The 19,305-nt window shown below is 40.6% G+C and overlaps 5 protein-coding genes across 6 annotated transcripts; 2 read left to right on the top strand and 3 right to left on the bottom strand.

The window, feature by feature from the left end:
- Positions 1 to 48: 48 nt before the first annotated feature.
- Positions 49 to 3,231, bottom strand: LOC135331947 (large ribosomal subunit protein uL15-like). The gene is made up of 6 exons (XM_064527254.1): positions 3,091 to 3,231; positions 1,262 to 1,422; positions 1,058 to 1,211; positions 569 to 792; positions 236 to 389; positions 49 to 186 (listed from the first exon to the last, which is right to left on the bottom strand). The coding sequence occupies exons 1-6, from the start codon at positions 3,193 to 3,195 to the stop codon at positions 157 to 159; spliced, it is 828 nt and encodes a 275-aa protein (XP_064383324.1). The 5' UTR covers positions 3,196 to 3,231; the 3' UTR covers positions 49 to 156.
- A 38-nt stretch (positions 3,232 to 3,269) lies between these two features.
- On the top strand, positions 3,270 to 9,251 carry LOC135331884 (uncharacterized). Its single transcript, XM_064527165.1, has 9 exons — positions 3,270 to 3,428; positions 3,613 to 3,816; positions 3,996 to 4,908; positions 5,091 to 5,245; positions 6,407 to 6,479; positions 6,613 to 6,811; positions 8,127 to 8,245; positions 8,357 to 8,498; positions 8,631 to 9,251. Exons 2-9 carry the CDS (start codon positions 3,634 to 3,636, stop codon positions 9,016 to 9,018), a joined length of 2,172 nt encoding a protein of 723 aa, XP_064383235.1. The 5' UTR covers positions 3,270 to 3,428; positions 3,613 to 3,633; the 3' UTR covers positions 9,019 to 9,251.
- Positions 9,252 to 9,442: 191 nt separating this feature from the next.
- Positions 9,443 to 14,740, bottom strand: LOC135331905 (nuclear receptor-binding protein-like). The gene is made up of 15 exons (XM_064527192.1): positions 14,521 to 14,740; positions 14,301 to 14,420; positions 13,993 to 14,094; positions 13,742 to 13,837; positions 13,641 to 13,681; positions 13,412 to 13,500; positions 12,048 to 12,190; positions 11,141 to 11,323; positions 10,849 to 10,924; positions 10,553 to 10,634; positions 10,160 to 10,288; positions 10,038 to 10,104; positions 9,869 to 9,980; positions 9,676 to 9,731; positions 9,443 to 9,621 (listed from the first exon to the last, which is right to left on the bottom strand). The coding sequence occupies exons 1-15, from the start codon at positions 14,665 to 14,667 to the stop codon at positions 9,559 to 9,561; spliced, it is 1,506 nt and encodes a 501-aa protein (XP_064383262.1). The 5' UTR covers positions 14,668 to 14,740; the 3' UTR covers positions 9,443 to 9,558.
- Positions 14,741 to 14,799: 59 nt separating this feature from the next.
- LOC135331954 (uncharacterized) lies at positions 14,800 to 16,026 on the top strand. The gene is made up of 5 exons (XM_064527265.1): positions 14,800 to 14,999; positions 15,063 to 15,262; positions 15,310 to 15,418; positions 15,474 to 15,552; positions 15,687 to 16,026. Exons 1-5 carry the CDS (start codon positions 14,905 to 14,907, stop codon positions 15,966 to 15,968), a joined length of 765 nt encoding a protein of 254 aa, XP_064383335.1. The 5' UTR covers positions 14,800 to 14,904; the 3' UTR covers positions 15,969 to 16,026.
- Positions 15,994 to 19,304, bottom strand: LOC135331899 (85/88 kDa calcium-independent phospholipase A2-like). 2 transcript variants are annotated; one of them, XM_064527184.1, is made up of 10 exons: positions 19,167 to 19,304; positions 18,822 to 19,091; positions 18,726 to 18,775; positions 18,351 to 18,560; positions 18,082 to 18,295; positions 17,650 to 17,814; positions 17,207 to 17,360; positions 16,927 to 17,012; positions 16,584 to 16,825; positions 15,994 to 16,362 (listed from the first exon to the last, which is right to left on the bottom strand). In XM_064527184.1, exons 1-10 carry the CDS (start codon positions 19,177 to 19,179, stop codon positions 16,138 to 16,140), a joined length of 1,629 nt encoding a protein of 542 aa, XP_064383254.1. In that variant the 5' UTR covers positions 19,180 to 19,304; the 3' UTR covers positions 15,994 to 16,137. The 2 variants fall into 2 exon arrangements, with proteins under 2 accessions (XP_064383254.1, XP_064383255.1); XM_064527185.1 differs by having other exon boundaries at positions 18,726 to 18,770; positions 18,823 to 19,091.
- Between the last annotated feature and the right edge of the window lies 1 nt (position 19,305).

Below are 19,305 nucleotides of genomic sequence, written 5' to 3'. Positions count from 1 at the left end.
GAAGAGACTTTATAATAGCCACAGGAATGCAGCTACTTATACAGTACACCGATTTGGAGTATAATTATACTGAGTTGCACACAGATTATCAATATGCACAGTTTTAGTGAATGAATGAGTTAGGATCAATAATTATAATTATTACACAGAGCGCTTCTACACTTCAGTTTCTGCACCAGCTTCTCTCTAAGGGAGCACAATTCAATGTGAACACCTGATTACAAATTTACTGTACCTGTTTCATTTCCACAAAAGTTGGTGATTCTTCTGAATACAATGTGACTTTTTTCCCTGGGATGTGGACCATACTATCAGGACCGAGGTAGGCTCCTTCCATGCCACCTTTCTTCAGACGCTCTTTACCTTCTTCTGTCACAGCAAGGTAACCCCTGTGTAATCAAAAGATCACTTAAGATGGTACATGAAGTGAAGCTACCTTTCGAATAAGAGACACTAACTCATAAACACTTGCTCCTGTTACAGTACAAGAGACAGTACTATTCAAAAATCTCTACAAAAGCAACATTGTGTTACAGTGTATAACTGTAATATGGCTATATATCACCACCTGTTTTCTGAGTTGAGATAGTAAGGCATGATTTTCTTCTTAGGCAGTGCTCTTCTTGGCATTCTGTTGTCATCAAATTTCCACGGTTTAAGCAGGACTCTCAACCCAAGCTTGTTGTAGTATGAAGTCACTATTGTTCCACCGTGTTTCTCGATCGTCTCAATGGCTTTCTCGGATGCTCGACTCACTTCAATGTCCACTTTAGATTTGAACCACTCAGAGCCCTGTGTGTTCGAAGATTGACATGTAACCTCACAAGTACAATGTATCAATTTCACGCACCATTTCACTTTACTCTGACCAAAGAACATTCAAAAGTTCAAACACACTTAACTCCTTAATGAACATGAACCTTGGCCAATGCGTGTACATAGACATAGAAATGGGATACAAACCACCAATTAATATTCTTTGATCTTCTGCCCTAGAGTCCTAAATATCTGTCACGAATTCACCCACACACAACCTCAGAATGTAGTGGGGACTTACATCTGCCAACAACTTGACTCCGTGCTCGATCTTTCCTATAGCTCCAGACCAATAAAGAGTGTGCATGTTGATGGGCTTTGAGGCATCTATCCTGCCCGAGTCTATAAGGTACTGAAGTCTGTTTAGGTTCAGGGGTTCGTACTTGATCTGGAATCTGAAAATGATACAGCTCAAAATACACATAATTACAAAATGACAGATTACTTGTTTTTGAATCCATGCTTGGGAACTCTAAGATAAAACGGTGTTTGTCCCCCTTCAAATCCAACCCTGATAGCATTTTTGTTACGTTGTCCCTGACCTTTGTGACCACGTCCACATGTTTTGCCTCTACCAGATCCAGGACCTCGACCAACACGGACTGCCTGTAACGTTAGAGTATGTTTCCAGGTACGTATATGCGTATAGGGGTATAGGGTTGCACAAATGGATATGAAAGGTATATATACAAGATCGCACAAATACTCCTTACTTTGTAAACATGCTAGAGTTAACTGTTATAGATATTCTTTTTTTGTAAATAGTTGTTTTTTGTGGAACTCTACCTAGCTCTGTTGTATCATAGATAGTAGAGAAGAGGGATTGGAAACGCATGCGTGGGACTCAGTACAATTTCGGCCCATCCGTGTCTCGCCTACGCCCACGCAATGCTGTAGCGGTAACTGAAGCAAGGCATCTTTTTAGAAGGACAGAGAAGTGCCTTGGCCTCAGGGATATTGCACAGGGCTATGCCAGTTAGTACTATGCTCTTAGTACCTAGTATAGTTGTAACCTTAACCTAGAAGTGTCTACTAAAGGAGTTTCATGAGTTTTTTTAAGCTTTCCTTGACTGGCTGAGGATTGTGGGATTTTTTTATCTTTCCAAAAAGAAGTACAGCCTGTTTGAGATTGAAGACAAGTACAGTGGTATGTTAAGTGTTTTTTAAATGTAGCAACTTTGTGATTGACTCTCCATGGTAGTATTTGCTGACAAATTTATTATCACACTCATGACTTTCACTTGTGGGATTTTGTGGAAGTGTAGGTGTTGAAGTAGCAAATGTATATAGGCTAGAAGTGACCCTTTAATGTTACTACATGCTATTGTACACTTTATTTGTAGTTATACGAATGGATCGGCAAGTTTTTTGGGGAAGAGTTATGAGAGAATAAACGACGGAAGTGTCAGTTGTGGAAGACCCAAGGTAACTGTTATCTCAAACTGATACTGTTTTTAATCTCAGATTGTGTGCATCTGATGATGCTTCTTCAGAGTTTACATCGGCAGACTGTAGCACGTTCACTGAACCACTATATACCAAAGAGGACGTTCAAGAAAATTGCATCATTATTTCTGTCTTTACATCACGAGTAGACATACAATAATTATGTTAAATTGTTTGTATAATGAATTGTTTATGATCTAGATCTATAAAAGAGAAGTTAACATGTTCTTGAACTTCTATTAACACTGTGTCTGATCCCACTGTAAACTATTTCATACAATGGCGAAAACTCCTCTAATACTAACTTCTGAAACACGAATGGAAGCTAGTAGCCTAACTTGATCCTAGTAGCCTTCCTGCCTGTCTCATGTCTCTTTCTGGCTAGTCAGTAGTAGCCTTCCTGCCTGTCTTTTGGCTGTTAAAGATTAAAATACTAAAATTATCATAGGACAAAGGTCAATTTCTAGTGACGGAGGCAGGAAAGGAAGAAATTTAACCGTGACACGCATGGGCCGGGCATTTACGTATGCGTTTCCAATCCCTCTCCTCTACTATCTATGGTTGTATGTAGTACTTCTCTTACTAGTTTTAAAGTAGCCCTACAATCTTACTTTAATATTGACCTCTCAGTATTTTTATTTTTACTTATTTTCTGTTATGGGAAGCACCCTTGAGAGGCCTAGCAGCCTATTTGTGCTACCCTTTCCCTTGCTGGATAAATATCATTCATCAATTCAAAGTGGGTACATGTACTTCATATCATAATTATGTACGTGTTTGTAAGCATATTTACACACAACTCAGAATAATGATATGTACAAATGTTACCTTCTTTTTTGCCCCTGGAAGATCTTGAATGTTGTTAAGCTTTACCCTGGGAAGACGGGCAATGTCCAGGCCTTTCCTCACCCACGTGTAGCATACAGAAGACATCTTCTCTTTGGCCACGCCCCTCTATTTTTATTGCATAGTTGTGGGTGTGGCTTCATTATTACATTAATTTGCCGCAGGCAATTTGTAAGAAGGTACAAGTTTTCTACAGATACACCGATTTTGACCAATCAGTGAGAGATCTTGTCCGTAACTATAGTACTCTATCTTGGTTTTTGCTTCAGCAGAGAGGAGTTCGCGTTGACGACAGTGCAAGTGACCGTTACAGTTTTTTGGTAAGGAAATATTGCAGCACACTACTATACTGCTAGTTGTTTTGTTTTGTTTATAGAAAATATCCACACTAATGCAGTTAGAGGTAATTTATAGCATTACGGTTGGCTTAATGGTGTTACTAATTTATTAAGCAGCTGGAGAACTTAATCTGCTATAACTAGCTCCTGTTGTTTTTGTCCACAGGACAAGACAGTAAGAAACACTATGAGCCATTTACAAGACCCTAGGACGAGCAGTCAAGATGAACTAAGTAATGTTACCGTTACTACTACTGCCTTCAGCAACAGAAATGGTTTCTCGACATCTCCCAGGAAAAGGTTGCTGTCTTCAACGCTATTAAATGAAGATGAAGCACCCCCACCAAACAAAAGAATCCACTCACCAACCGTAAGTTAGTGCACAATAGGAAATGGCTGATAAAGTTATCCCCCAGCTGGTATAGTATGACTTTCCCATTAAACAAACTATCCTGACTGTTGGGCTTCCACTTTTCTTTGATGTGAACTCTATGTACACAATATATGTCCCTGGGGTCACTTTGTTGCAATATCACACACATTTGATAGGAGGAGGAAAAGGAGTCCTTTTTGAGAGAGAAACAGAACCTTTACAAGCGACTTGTGGATGAGAAAAACTCGGTTTTTATGTTCCCTTTCTTGCCACTGGGTGCAACAGGATTCTCCCCTGTCTCCCCCATGTACTCATTCCTCCAACAGCAGCAACAACAACAGGCAAGTGCTTCAATATCCCTCGGTGGTAGCCCTTTGTCTGTTCAACCTCGCGAAACAACCCTCGGATCTACAAGTACAACCACAGCGGCTCTGAACATATCAGGACTCCCTACACCTAGTGGAAGCAGTGTTGGAAGCGTGACACCTCCTAGATCAACACAAATGCTAACTGCCAATTTCCTCAAGTATCCGTTCTCACCTCCCACTCCGTCCAGTTTCAGCAACCTCAGTTTGGTGTCTCCCTGGAGCAATGGCAACACTAGTGCACCTGACTCAAATAAGCCAAGCACACAAGGCTCACCAAAATCTGTTGAGCAATCTTCGCCAAAGAAGTCTGGAGTTCATCCACCACAATCGGTTATGTCAGCATCTTCAATACTTGGAGCACTTGCAGCCAACCAATCATGTTTTTTGCCAGGACAGTCCCCCCTAAACTATCTCCAGTACCCTTCCCCAGTGTCTCCAATGATGTACCTTAATTCCCCGTATATGTTTTCCATCCCATCAGTGAATTCTTCCATTCCATCTGTGAGCTCGTCCAGTGGTTGCTCCAGCTCCAGTGATGGTGCCCCGGGCTCAGTGGCCTCACTAAACCACAGCTATGCTCCCAGCGAATACCATGCGGGCCCTAGGAGACCACTAATTGAAAAGATTACAGACAAACACGATAATCAGAGCGAGAGCCCAAGTAATTCTGGGAGGAATACTCCTATTGATGTGGGAATAGAAGACAGTGTAGTCTTATCAAGTGAGTGCTGTGTGTGTTGTTTGGGAAGTAAATATTTGCGTCAATATAGGGTCTAGTGTGAGGTAACTGTATATCTTTGAAGCTTGGTGCATACATTATTTCCTGCAATTTTCTTTAGTGTTTTGTTTTTCACTTATTGTCCAACTAGCACAGTTCACAAGTTTTTGCTTCTTTGTCCCCAGCTGGAATGGATGGTGCTTTGTTGGCTCAAAAGCTGTTTGCATCTGTTGGTGCAGATAAGGGCAATAGTAGTGGGATCCCCTCCAGAGATGGAATTTCAAAGCCCCACCTTACTCCAGACTCCTACCAGGCAGAGAATGCTTTTTTACATTATCAGGTGAGCTCTTGTGGGATGGTGTGGCCAATTTGATATCATGATAAGAGATATTAGAGGAGATCCTTGTAGTTACTGTCTTATTGGCACCCTATTGTATTAAAACTCCCTGGATGTTTTGAAGGAAAGTCAGTTTGATATTGTTTCCTTCTACTTGTGTTGCCTTGTAAGGTTTCAGCTCATAGAAGAGTCCCTTAGGCATCAACTAGCATAAGTTTCTTATTGCATGTTTAGTATTTTTGCATTCTAACGGAAGACTTATCCACAATTGTTTCTGTTGTTCTTTGCTCCTGTTTGTTTCATTGACATCATTCCTTTCGTAGTTCATTATTGAAAGTTTTAGCACACACAGTATGTGTGTTTATTATACAATGTGGCTCTGAACAACAAGCCCAGCTGCTTAAGTGCTATCCTTTATAATTAGGCGGCCTATGGGTTTCTCTTTGCAATAGTTTTTTGAGGTTGCTCAACTGTAAAGCAACTTTATCCTTAATTTAGTTACAGATGTGATGTAATTTAATAACCCTGCCCATTGATTTGATTACACCTAACCCAATATTGTTGGTGCCATAATTATGTTTTTCTTCTTTTAGGTTCAGCAAAATGTATGTACACACTAACATAGAATATTAAGTAGATTTTCATGCTTATCAAATAATTGCTGGTAACTAGGTAAGATGTTGATGAACAATGCTCTAGCAAAGAACTTGTTAGGTTTGGTTTCACTATTTGCTTAATAGTGCAAAAGATTTTCGCTAGCTACGTGAGCTTCTAATCAAATTGCATTCATGCTAGCGTTTGATGTTGCATTTAATGGTCAGAGAAGCCAAATATGCCTGAGTAACTTGGTGACTTAGGAGCATGCTGTAGGCTTGAAGAATCCCTATGACACTTGTTTGTTATGTAGACACAAATACATAATGAATGTTATGTAATACAATTGTAATGAACTCCTTTGAAGTGAATGGCATGGCACAATGGAGCCATGTGTTTATTACGTTTTGACCCCACTCATGCATGAAAAGAGGTTTGGAGGTAGCAAAAGCAATTGTGGTTTAGGAAAATAACTTATGTCTTTTTGATGTAGTACGGTACCCTTCATTGTAGTTTTTACCACTCTGGGCGTGCCACTGTGTTATGCATTGATTGCTATGATCATTGCAGAGTTATGTAAGCCACGTTATGGACCGTCCTAGCTCTGGAGTATCGAGTATGTCATCAAGTACTTCCAGTAGAGGTGGGTGGTACTGTGTGTACTCTATGAAGATCGCACTTAGTACATTATGTAGATGCATGCAAAGGAGTTAGTGTTAACTTGTGTGTAAGTTCTGGGATGAGTTGATTTTACAAAGATCGACACACACACACAGATTCAACTCCCGAACCAGGAGACATAAAGCACCATGCTCACAGTCTGGGGATAGGTAAAGACTTGTTCTGTATGGTACCTGGTCGGCTGTCACTACTCAGCTCAACACAAAAGTACCCTGTGGAGGTGGATGAGGTCAGGCGAAGACTCTCACATCCGGAGTGTCTAAATGCCTCTGTGCTAGGTGGAATACTGAGAAGGTAACTTCCTACCATAGGTTATTTGCTGGCTGGATGCCAATGTAAACTGATACTAATGATTGTATAATTGTAAGGCAGCACCCATAATATTCATTTTTGCCTAAGGGCATTTGTTTGCCTAAGGTCAACTGAACATGTCAAATTCATAGTTGGTGCCACAAGGGCTGTGAAGTAGGTAATCAAGTAACCAGGATGAGTATTAGCTCATGAATTATTCATTTATTAATTTTTTGTGGCAAAAAAGATGTTATTATTTTTATATCGATCATAAAGTAACTATTACAAGCTACCAGTACCAGTACGCTAACTAGATGGCATATAAACTTTACCGGGAAAGTCCTGTGGTCGAATGCAGGCAATTGTAGTCATCAAATAGTAGAGAAGGGAGGACTCAAACAAGACTCAACAGTGAGTGACCTGCTAGCAGTCTATAAGGTACTTGAGGGCGAAGAGTTCCTGCTCCTATCTACAAACTGAAGAAAATTGCCATAGTTGTCCTACTTCTATACACGAGCTAACACTCGATGGCTGTAAAGAATGTTTCGAGCCGCTCTCGTTTAAATAGATAATTGCCCTGCTGGTAAAAAGCAGCATATAAAATGTAACTAGGTAATGTAAGCAGTCAAGGCAGCTCGATTTACTCGTTAATCTGTGTGGGTGAAAACTGCATTTTAACCTTTAAAAATATTGGCTGGGTCACTCACTGTAATTAACCTCTTCTATAATATTGTCCTAGTATGTATGTAAGTGGAGACAGTTAATTCTACTAAATATGGATTTCTGATAGCAAGTACGATTACTTCAATGGAAAGCATGTGCTAATAAGAATAGTTCTATTGATCTATCTCACTTGACCTCAATGTAAATACAACTTGATATTGTTTTCTGACGTGTACAGTTGCCCTTATTAATTATCCCACTCAACAATATTAATTTTCGAAACATAAATTATAGGCGTTGGCTTATTGTTGTTATTACACTCATTATGTCAGCAAAAAATGCCATCTTAGGCTTCATTGATTCGTTATTGTGCAGAGCTTCATTGGCAACTGTACAATTGTTTACTGTGAGGAACTTAAGTAGTTGTTTACACTTAAAAGACCCCCCTGGCAGTGTTCTAAGTGAACAAAAGGAAGCTTATGAAACAGTAATTTGTTGTACCATCAATTATGTTCTGGATGCTTAACCATCAAAGAATGGGTACAAACTCTGTCCCTATAGCCTGCATAGTTCCATAACCATCAAAGAATGGTTACAAATTCTGTGATTTGCTTCCCTAGGGCATCAGTTATATACTATTCAATTTCCCCTGCAGAGCCAAGTCTAAGAATGGTGGTCATGTCCTGAGACAGAGGCTTGAGTCAATAGGAGTCTCCCTGCCTCCTGGTAGGAGAAAGGCCACTGATCTCTCTCTGTTTACGTCACTAGTAGAAGGTACTAGCTACCATTGTTTATGCCCATGTCTTTAATGCTGGGAGTTGGCTACTTAATGTAGACAATGAATGGGCTTTTAAGTAATGCTTTTTGGTGCTTCATTCTGTGTAGGAGAGGCTGTTCACTTGGCTAAAGACTATCATCGCCTCTGTGACAACTACTTCCCTTGTATGGAGTTGGCCCAAGTGATTGCAAGTCAGCACACAGGCACTCCTGAGGCTCAGCATAGGATCGCTATGGTCAAAGCAACACAGTACGTCTCATGAATTATCAGCTATCTGTAGCCTCAGTTTTTTCTTTGCTTTACAACACACAGTAAGCATTGTGATCTCTATAATATACCATGTGCATATGTACAGCATTTCATTAATTTCTTCTGTTTCAGGCTGATTCTGAATGAACTTCAAGCCATGGTGAACACTGTTGGCACACCAAGTAACATCAGTGCGAATGATCCCTCTAACCCGTACCCAGGGCTCGTCAACTTTGGTTTGATCACACATGGATTTGGAAACCCAGCCATGAACGCATCTCTTAGTGCTGTACAGACCTACCTCAAAGATTTGCTAAACTACTACGATGGCACCAAACCTATTCAACCTGATCCAAGATATAAATACCAAGACAATAGACTCCCTGGAGCTCTGGCTAGCAACTCAAAACCACAATCATCAAACAGTGTGCCCACAAGCTCAAGATTGGACTGTGGCAGAGAAGATGGCCGAAGTCGATCTGGACTGTTCGTCTGCATGAAGCAGGAACCATCAGAGTAGTAACATTCTTATTGAACTTGTTATGCATTATTGTTGTGTTTGTATAGAGCAACCCTTATGAGCACTTATTCATCTCACACAGCGCTCTCAACTCATTGTATTTATGATTTATGTCAGACTGTTACTCATGCTGCCTTGCTACACTGCGTATTCTACCTTGTCAATCGCCCAAAGTTATTTTCTCACCAGCAAACTCCTCCTTTCTATTCATGACATTGATTTGTTTAAGATTATATATGATTATGGTTTCACATGCACATGTATATGCATGGCTAGGCTGTGGAAAAAGTTCAGCTAGTACCGCTGGCTCTATAATTCTAACTTAAAATAATATGTAGCCTTGCATGCATGGGACTGAATGCTTGACTAGCCTCGATTCCAGGCGGCACTGAAGTGTTGAGGCCTTGTGAAGGAGGCTAATGTATTTCCTATGAAGCACAATAATTATTACTGTAATATCTGAAACTTAATTATATAGTTTACGAGCTATTTTACATACACGAATGATGCTATTCAAAGTCAATCCACGTACATTTTATGCTACTTGACAGCAACTATTAGTAACTTTTGAGAAATTGTTTCTGTGATCTTTTGTTGGTCACTCTATTGACGAAAATAAATGAACAGACATCAATTAGTAACACAGCTGGATCTTACCTCATTGACCAAACCATTCATCACCAGATCCCAAGCAAGAGCAGAAGCATCATCATCTAAAGTAATGCACACAATTTGTTACTACGAACACACTGACTGCAACCAAGGGCTTGTAAAGAGAAAAGCTCTTGCTGCAACTGAGCCCCCACAGATTCATACTAATCTGAGTCAGGGGATCTAGTATAACGCTTACCATTTTTAAGTTCACTTGTTAATTCCCTCTCCATTTTATCTTCGAATGTGAGCTTGAGCACGATTTCTCTCTTATCCTCAAGTTGGTTCACATTGCAACACATACCAGTCACCTGTATGTATTTAAGAGAGATACTACGTGTCACTACTACATGTACACCGGTTTTTACTTTTCTAATTTCTTCTGCATACTGTGAAGAGTTTCTTTGACTGGATGTGTTAGAAGTATGCATTGTCCTGGGGAAAGAGACGAATTACAAACAGTTCATGATGTTTAATGTTAGGCTCGTACCTAGTGCTGGAGACATCTTTCTTCTGTGGGCTGCGTGTGGTGAGAGGGTGTGAGTCCGTGTGGTAGATGACGTCCAGTGTGATCTCTTCGAATAGTTTCTCTAGGTCCAGTTGAGGCGACTGGGAAAGCCTAGAAAATCATCCACTCACACTACACTTGAAATTAGTGGGGACCAGTAAATTTATGTGGCCATATTAAGTCAATGTGTGTGAGGCCGTATAACCAACAGCTGAACAGGATGAAGTTAATTGCTCACTACGTGGGCTGCATGATGTGTCACTAATGTATGGGATATGATCTTAATAGCTATGGGTACTAATAATGCAACAAATTGCCACTCACAAAAATAATAATGGGTATACCGTTTGTCAAGGGCAATCTGTTAATGCTTACTTCCAGAATGATGGGTCTCTCCCAGGTCGATGCAGCTCTGCCATCACAGAGTCCTTATCCTTACTTCGGAGGTGAGATTGGTCTGAAAAGGAGTCGAATGCCATAATTACATCAAAGCCGTTTTATGCTTGGTTAAGCATGAACAAGGTTCCCTCGTCATGCACAAATAAAAACACTGCACGTACATGTACGTTGTAATGGACGGAATATAAATATTGAGCAGCTTCGATTTTTGACACTCACTGCCAACCATTGATCTACTTTGACTCTCTGATGCACTTCCACACATAGCTCACCTAATTCTTCCCATATCTTTTCTCTGGAAACTCTCTGACTAAGAGCCAGTGCACTGAGGATCTTCAAGTCAAACACCTACATGTAGGTAACACATGTAACACATGTTAGACAAAACCAACACAGAATTCAATTGTGTAAATACACAATTCCATGTAGGTAGATCTATATCGCACAACACCATAAATTCTACAATGTACAATAATAATATTATGGTAAAAATTCTATACAGCCAGGCCAATTCACCACATCACTACGCCTAAAACTATAGACGTAAAAACACAGTCCCCTCACCTCTTGTAAAGCAGGGTGCTTGAGTAGTGTAGTGGCACTGGGTCTATCTTCTTTGTTCTGTCGTAAACAAATATCTACAAACTCTTGCTGAGGGCCAGTGAGCCCGTGGAGTGCCTGATGGATGCTCTCCTTCTTTACTCGGCTAGGGTTTTCCCCATTGCCAAGAAGATCAAAGTTAAGCATCTGTGTTGAGAGAGTAATGTAATTATGCATCGAGGCGTAGCCGTATGAGAAATAATTATGGTACAAAGTAACTGTGAGTGTGTGTGTTCCAGCTGTAACTGCATAACGGTTACGAAAACTAACAACTCCTATAGGCTTCTAGCCACGTTCTCTTGGATTTTGATTTGTGGACTTGTGACTAAAGCCTCTTTCTTGAGTTATGGCTTGTTTTACTTATAGTGAAGGCTGTTGCAGTCTGCTCTCAGAATCGTGTGTAGCGTTATCTGTTCGCACAAACCTTTCCTTCTTCTATCTATGCTTGGAATGTATCTCAACTTTTCAAGGTATTGTCCGGATATTTAAAACAAATATTAAACAACGAAAATCACCCAGAAAATTGTCCGATAAATGATTATCGGTTATACCCGAAGCAAAACATGCTTATGCGATTTTCAATTTTGTTTTCAAGACTAAACATCAGTGCAAATAATTATATTTGCGTATGGATAACATGTACAATGTAGGTGTTGGGCAAAATGCCAACAACGTTTTGTTTAAGGCACCATTAGAGATGCTGCTTGCATCATTACTCGACCACACCTACTAGCTATCAATGACTGACTTAGCAGCACATTCACAAACGCCTTACACCACAAACAATAATAACAAATCCTCCTCTTTAGGTACCAGCAACAGGTACTTGCTGCCTAGCAACACTATAGCCATGCAGAGTACTGTGCCTCACTTCTAAAGCACACATTCCAAAAGCATAGATATCGGCAGCTGTGCCAACAGGTCCCTCTGCATACTCAGGAGCAGTGTAGTGTGGTCTCATGCTCATCTCCTCCCTCTTGGTCTTAACATGCTCGTGTATGGCGTCTGGTGACACTGGATGGGTGGAGATGACAGTAAGTAACACAGTACCGTATATGCACAAAAGCTGATTGTAAATAAGAGGCAAATAACACCCATGCAGTCAAGCAGCCAAATCAACTGGTGAAAATGCACTGGGAAGAATGGAAAAAGACTCTAGACTCTAACTGTATGAATTTGTAAACACTTTCACCTGTAATGCCAGAAAGGCTAAGGATTTGTACAACATTATGTGTAATAAGGGACGAACTGCCACCTATTGAAGAGGTTGTATTCATTACTGACTAATGACTAATGAAAGCACCGTCCTTAGGCACAGAGTTACAGTAGCACCACAGGCAAAACACAAATAAAGAGAGATGCCTTCGCTTGACGATTTGTACAAAAAATTATATTAATAAATACGTGGGGGCATAAGATCACGAATTTGATTACATTCATTGGTTTTGTGCAATTAACATTCCATTTTGAATTGACAAGAGTGCTCAGACGGTCTTCCCAAAAGAAGGGCGGCTGATTCATGAGACTAGATTATTGCTAAAAATGATGCCGAAAGTTCAAAGTCCATAATTATTGCTAATGGCTGCACGCTCATGAAACAGTGCAGCTCTTTCCTGACTCTTGCAGCTACATGTAGCGTTCTAGTGTAGAGTTAATACTAAAGTAGAATAGCTAAGTTATATCACAGATGTTGCTACACATGAGTCTGAAGAGTCTTTCAAAATAAGCAAATCTAGCCATAACTCGAGATCGATTTACAAATCCGCAATCCAAGAAACGTTACTAGAAGACTATAGAAACTCTTACTTGCACTTCATTTATCACAGAGCAGCTGTAACGGTTAACACACACAGACACACTACCATATACATGTACCTCGCTGTGCATGCGCAACCGAGGCATAATTACAGTAATAATAATTATATGCACTGCAACATACTTGCATGAGTTGTAGTGTTTATGAGCACTCAAAAGGCCTGAGTGAAAAATGCCTGTTAGTAAATTTGGTGTATGATTGTGCAGCAAAGCTATAACAGGTAAGGATCATTATTTTCGTTGGGTGCACATTTTCATATGAACTGCTCAATTATGTATTTTAAATATTTGTACAGCTCAGGAAGTGACGTGAACATATAGCGTAGTTTTATTTTCGTACGATGCTCTACAATACGAGATATATGAAAATTTACACCATACAAAAATAACCTGCTATACGGTATCATAGTGTTAGCTCACCTGATCCGATCTTAACCAGGCCATCGTGTTGAATGAAGATACTGGCGAGAGACAGGTTGCCATGGGTGATGTCATGCTTGTGTAGATAACTAGTTGAAAATGTGTGTGTACGTCACCAAGTAGGTCAACAACTTGCACATGTGCACAAGTTTGCTACCAATTATTACTCTGTAAATACTTTGCCGGTTTAAAATCAAATACTGTGCACACATTCCGAGACTACATTTACCTTAGAGCTGACAAGATCTGTCGACACCATCTTCTCCACATCTACACGAGTGTACATGTGTTTTGATGATAAAGGGACTAACATGTATAATTATAGCTCACCTTTTTACTGACAGTTTTCTTCCTACCCTGACCCTTGGCCTTCATTAGGAATTGCATGAGAGAGCCAGACGTCATGTACTCGGTGATGAACACAAGCTGTGTGTGTGCATGTGCGCGAAGTGGGTGGTAACGTTTGTCATAGAGAATGATAACAAGCTGATTAAGACAAGACATCCATTGTGTATCAAAGCACACCAGTATGAATATGTGAGTGTGTAGCTGGTATGTGCCATGATGTGTACGGTACTCACTCTGTCTTGGTTATTGACACGGTCATGCCAAAAGTCAATAAAATTCACGATATTGTTGTGCTTGACTTCGGTCAACCTCTTTAGTATCTTCACTAAACGTTCCTGAGGGTAAACATTTGTAAGACACATAATTATGGAGACTGTTAATATGACCCTAATAAGAGCTCTTTTCTTGAGGGATTTACTTAAGGAAAGCATAAAAATAATATAGCATAACTATTACACCTAGCCTTTTTAATTATAAGGACACAGAATGAGACACACACCTAGGAAGCTCTGACTAATTTATACCACACCCCGGCCCTTACCTTGCTCTCTTTGACTACCTTCCTGTTAGAGTAGCGCACTTCATTCCATACAAACTCTACAGCATCGTCAGTATCAATGGCCAGAAAAGCCGCATCAATGCCAGGAACATCTCTGGTCACCTGCGAATGTTTTGGATGAGTGGCAAGTAAGTATCCCAGCCAAACCTCAAAACCAACCAGAGGACCAATGTATTCAGAAACCACACATAGATGTACTCACATGCTGATCTATTTTCTGCCATCTTCCATTCTCACTGATTTCTAGGATCTCATCCTCACTGTCGTCAGTGTCTTCCTTATCAGAGTCTTTAGAGACGGAGGGTGTCTCTGACAAGTCAGCAGTACTAGTTATGGGGCTCCTTGGCATCTTGCTTGTTCTCTAGCTCTTTGTAATTAATTGTATATTCTTCTTTCTGATAGAACTTTGACCTTAGGTCAAAGTGCTCCTGCACCTGTAATCGGGAAAGCGTCTTCAGGGGAATCCCGGGGTTTTCCCCCCCCATACGGTACTAGACCATAAAACTGCAAAACCTCAGCCATGAATTATCACTATCATCTAGTTTTAGTTTGTTTGCTTGCTTGTAGCCAGTGTTAGTGGTTTAGAATGGCTGAAAGTGAGAGTTTTGCACCCAGTGAAGGCCCTCCTGAAACTAAGAAAAGGAAAGTTGAAACTGAAGTGAAACCTCCTCCAAAACAATAGTAAGTGTCCCAGACCCTGATATAAAAAAGTATATTTTATAGTATACCCGTATGCAACTGCAGCAAGGAGATCCGAAAGTTGCTGAAATCACTGAATAACCAAGCATCGAAGAGTGAAAAAGACTCTGCAAAGATTTGTTCGCTGTTGAGTCAACTCAAGCAGTTGTGCTCTGAGCCTGTGCCAAAAGATGAGCTCTCTCCTGCAGCTATGCTCATCCAGATGCATTTGAAGAATGCGTTTTTCAGCTCGAGAACTATCAAAGGTGACTTTTCTTTAATTGTGACTTGTATAGAATGTCTCATTATCTAGATGGAGATAACATCAAGACATTTTTGAATGGGTTGGAGGATGGATCGGAGGGGAGGAGTGACAAAAATAACATCTATGTCTTCTATGCAAACCAAGCTACACCTTTATGGTAAGTGATACATGACAGTTGGCAAGCAAATGTTCATGCTTTGTATCTTTTATAGGTATCGCTGGTGTGATAAAGAGCAAAAATGGGAATGGACTCCTGAGAGACAGTTGTGGATGCCTTGTTCTACCACTGTGGTAAGCTCTGTGCAGCTTGCATTGTAGCAGCCTGGTAATTAAGGGGTGACAACTATACACTGGCAATGTATATACATGCCATGGAATAAGTGAATTGTGCATGCCTACTTTAATAGTTCAACACTTGCATGCAGGTAACAGACGGGTTGTGGGAAGGAGAGACCCCTGCCCCTGAGAATGTGGAGATAATCCACTACCTGGACACAGTGCAGCCTGTCACCACCGAGGAGGGCTACCTGAGTGACCAGTTTAATGTGGCCACGCTGCTCAGTGGCCTAGCTACAGTGAATGGTGTGAAACAGAGTGCAGTGGCTATTGCTACTGTTTTGCGGGACCAAGAAATACCCACTCAAGATGAGGCTAAGGTGTTGAGAGACTTCAAGGCGGCCATGACTACCTTAATAGACAGTGAATAGATTAATTGTTGTTCCATAAATGACATTGTATATTATAACTATTATTTTTTTACTTGTACATTACATCATTAAAAATGCATGACACATGCACAAGTTTAAACACAACACGATCAAAACTACAAACTGTAGAAAACTTCTGTTTGAATAATAATAATACTACCAAAAAAGCTTAGGAAGCTAACTGATATGCCAGACTTTTAATTTCCAGAGATGATGAGCTCTCCTCTCCAACAAGAGTGACAATAGCATTAACATGCAAATCAACGAGGTCTTCCAGTAGTAGCTTCACCGGTGTCTGAACTGGAAAAAGTGGGTTGATACGGTAGTAGAAGGCAGGGTTGGGGGGAGAGAACCGGCTCTTACAGTTCTGGTGGATCTGCTCCACCAGTGCATCCTATAGAATGTGTGTGGGTGGGTACGTAAAATAAGCACACAGAGAAACACGTGTATAGTACTACGGGAGAGAAAGAAAATGTTCTGGGAATGCTCCAATTATATACAAACTGCTAATAGTAGGTACTGCCGGGGAAGAAGGAGTGTGCTTCAATTACATGCATGCTCTGTCATCGTATGTACATGCCAAATACAAAGGAAAAGCTACAAGTACTATCTCACCGCTGCGCATGCTGATAGATCTGTGTCCTCCGTGTAAGGCATAGACGACCAGATTCCCTCCCCTACAGACACTACACCGGTAATGGAGGGCTTTTTACAATTCTCGTAAATGAAGGTCAGAGCAGAGGGTGTGAGGTTTCTGCAGATGGCTCCCCCATGAATGTAGTGGTCTGTGTCATTGCCTATCACGCCATAGTACTCAGGGGTGGCACAGGTGTAGCATGCTACTCTGTATACGTGAACTGTGTGTGTATATATAAAAAGACGAATAAGTATGTGTGTACATAATATATAAAACAGTCATGGGAAACCACACTTTACAGGGGTATGGTTATTTCCTTACGTGATGAATCTTTCTCTTTTGAAAAGTTACTGAAGAATTTTAGCTTGAGTTTAGTGGTCTCCCTGTTCACAGCAGCAATGAGAACCCTACACAAAAGTACACAGCCATGAATGACTAAACGAATCTGCCCACGATTGTCTATAGTAGTGGCTACTTTCTGGCACATTGCTACATTTTATATTGATAAAAGTGGTGGTTAAGTGGTGGCTGGGCCGACCACTGTAGGAAGAACCACATGTAAACCTATTTTAGTGTGTAATAGGTTTTCATGAACACTCACTTGGGAGAGACGTTATCGTCCATTCTTGTACGTCGAAACAGATCATGAAAAAAGTCCTCCAGTTCCCTCCAACTCTTCTTGGCGTCAGTTACATTCAACATTCTTTGCATGTACTGATAGTATAGCCTTTGGAGCTGACGCACAGTCTTGTCAGCTGTGGGGTCAGATCAGCATAAACCAGAAAAGACTAGATACAAATAGCCAACTTTCCTTACCCCAAAAAGAAAAAAATTCTGTGAGGCTTGGATCTTGCAATACTATTACCATAATACTATGTACTTAAGGCCCTCCAAATATGCGACACTCTCGATCTTAGGCAATTTTCTGACCTATAAATTTTTTTAAATGTTGCGTCCTAAATAGAGGTCCAACTATAGCCTCGGTTTCAGGCCGCTAGAAATAATGTAATTTAAGCAGCCGAATAAGTACGCTAGGCAGCTTACCGTACACCATGGCTAGTAGGAAGAGTCCTCCAATTCCACTGCCCACCATATAATCAAACAGTTCAGAGATCTTCTTGCCAGTTAGTTTCTCAAGTTGGTTGAGTATCTCCAGCTGCACGAGCGCCTTCTCCCCACTGCTGTCCAGACACAGAACAAGGGAATGAGCTAAAAGTGGAGGGGAGGAAGGGGGAGTAGTCATTGTACAACATTTTTCAGTGCGTACATACGACAGAATTAAACAAGCAGTTAGATTAGCCTAGGGACACGGCTAGATCTACAAGTACAAGAGAATACAGACTACTAACAGCAAGAGTCCACAATTAAAAGAGAGAGAGATATGTGCATTGGAAAGTAACCACAAGCAAGAAGTCATGTTACTTTCCGAATGCACCTGTAATGACTCTAACACAACGTTGTCCTCACACAACTTACTTTGTGATCTCATCTCTTCTTCAGATTCCATTTTAGTGCTAGTGTCTTTGTAGACATAGGAAGACGGAAGTCCTCCAACACTCTTTAGAAGCTCTAAAGCATTTTCATCACTCATCATGCTGGCAATATCAAAAGCTGTCAAGTTTTTGCTATTGACATAGTTCACATCAGCACCCAGAGCAATAAGCACTTTGGCCATATTTAGGGCACGACGCTGTATAAACAAACATGATGGTCTAAATGATCTCAGTGGATTCATAGTAACTCACTGTAATTGCTTGCTGAAGTACAGAAAGTTTAGGGTCACTCGGATCAATTGCATTAACAGCATCGACATTGCTATCATCTCGCGTTAAAGAGCTGATGATTAAAGCTATATTGGATGATTTCTGAGCACTGGTATCTTGTATAGCTGTTTTTTCTTGCACACCAGCCAAAGAAGCAACCCCTGCACTGTGACCAGCACTGGCAGAGTAGCCCTGGATAGTCACAAAATATATTAGTACTGTATAGTGACTCACTGACAATTAAGTGACATAACTATACTACTATCGTATAGCGGGTTATTTGGCTTTTTTCCCACAGATTGCTAAAGTAAACATTTCGTGTACATGTACATGTGTCTCATGTGATGCAAACCTCACTTGCTGCACGCCTTGAGAAGATTGCATTGGCTCTGCAGGAACAGCAGGAGCTAAAAGAAAACAATATTCATGTTGAATATCGAGATAAAGTTTTACCTAGTCCATGGCTGACTCTCAAAGTATGAGATAGTAGACCGAAATCATCCATTTTTTCCAGGGCTTCCACCACCTTCTGCCAGCTAGCGTATATATCACTCCTTAGCCAGTAGTCAAACATGTCCATCTTGCACAGGGAGGCTTTACCATGCCGCTCCACTTTGATATCGTTGAGCTTGTGCCTCTTAATGCCCAAGTGATTTCCCAGTAACTCCCATTCTGTCACCACACCGAGTTGGTCAAGAAGGTCTTTCAATTCAGGCCTGCCCCCTACAGTGGTTTATAATAATTATATTATTACACCATCAAATCATTCTTGTGTCAGCTTTATAGCAGATAACTCACTGTTGAATGCCATTGTGATTTGTATAGCTATGAATCCTCCAGATTTACAATAGCATAGTCAGCAAAGTATAATGTCTAGCTTTTCCTGAGTTAGAGTCGAGTGCTGAGTTTGCTGTAAATATTGGGTTTAGAGTTCACT

The sequence above is a fragment of the Halichondria panicea genome, chromosome 2 (genome assembly GCF_963675165.1).
Source record: "Halichondria panicea chromosome 2, odHalPani1.1, whole genome shotgun sequence".
NCBI lineage: Eukaryota > Metazoa > Porifera > Demospongiae > Suberitida > Halichondriidae > Halichondria > Halichondria panicea.
Note: the sequence above shows the minus strand (reverse complement) of the source record. Positions and strands in the feature narration are given on the sequence as shown.

Bases quoted from the DNA above. Each gene is read 5' to 3' on its own strand.
- LOC135331947 (XM_064527254.1), bottom strand. From the start codon at position 3,195: ATGTCTTCTGTATGCTACACGTGGGTGAGGAAAGGCCTGGACATTGCC. The intron at 390-568 runs GTGGTGATATAT...TTGATTACACAG, and splicing joins TATCTCAACTCAGAAAACAG to GGGTTACCTTGCTGTGACAG. The intron at 187-235 runs GTACAGTAAATT...GTGCTCCCTTAG, and splicing joins CTTTTGTGGAAATGAAACAG to AGAGAAGCTGGTGCAGAAAC.
- LOC135331884 (XM_064527165.1), top strand. From the start codon at position 3,634: ATGAGCCATTTACAAGACCCTAGGACGAGCAGTCAAGATGAACTAAGT. The intron at 5,246-6,406 runs GTGAGCTCTTGT...TGATCATTGCAG, and splicing joins ATGCTTTTTTACATTATCAG to AGTTATGTAAGCCACGTTAT. The intron at 6,480-6,612 runs GTGGGTGGTACT...ACACACACACAG, and splicing joins ATCAAGTACTTCCAGTAGAG to ATTCAACTCCCGAACCAGGA.
- LOC135331905 (XM_064527192.1), bottom strand. From the start codon at position 14,667: ATGCCAAGGAGCCCCATAACTAGTACTGCTGACTTGTCAGAGACACCC. The intron at 13,682-13,741 runs GTGAGCTATAAT...ACACTCGTGTAG, and splicing joins AGAAAACTGTCAGTAAAAAG to ATGTGGAGAAGATGGTGTCG. The intron at 10,105-10,159 runs GTACGAGCCTAA...CTCTTTCCCCAG, and splicing joins AAAGATGTCTCCAGCACTAG to GACAATGCATACTTCTAACA.
- LOC135331954 (XM_064527265.1), top strand. From the start codon at position 14,905: ATGGCTGAAAGTGAGAGTTTTGCACCCAGTGAAGGCCCTCCTGAAACT. The intron at 15,263-15,309 runs GTGACTTTTCTT...CTCATTATCTAG, and splicing joins CAGCTCGAGAACTATCAAAG to ATGGAGATAACATCAAGACA. The intron at 15,419-15,473 runs GTAAGTGATACA...TATCTTTTATAG, and splicing joins AACCAAGCTACACCTTTATG to GTATCGCTGGTGTGATAAAG.
- LOC135331899 (XM_064527184.1), bottom strand. The intron at 17,361-17,649 runs GTAAGCTGCCTA...CTGACCCCACAG, and splicing joins CCTACTAGCCATGGTGTACG to CTGACAAGACTGTGCGTCAG. The intron at 16,826-16,926 runs GTAAGGAAATAA...ATACACACACAG, and splicing joins AAAAGAGAAAGATTCATCAC to TTCACGTATACAGAGTAGCA.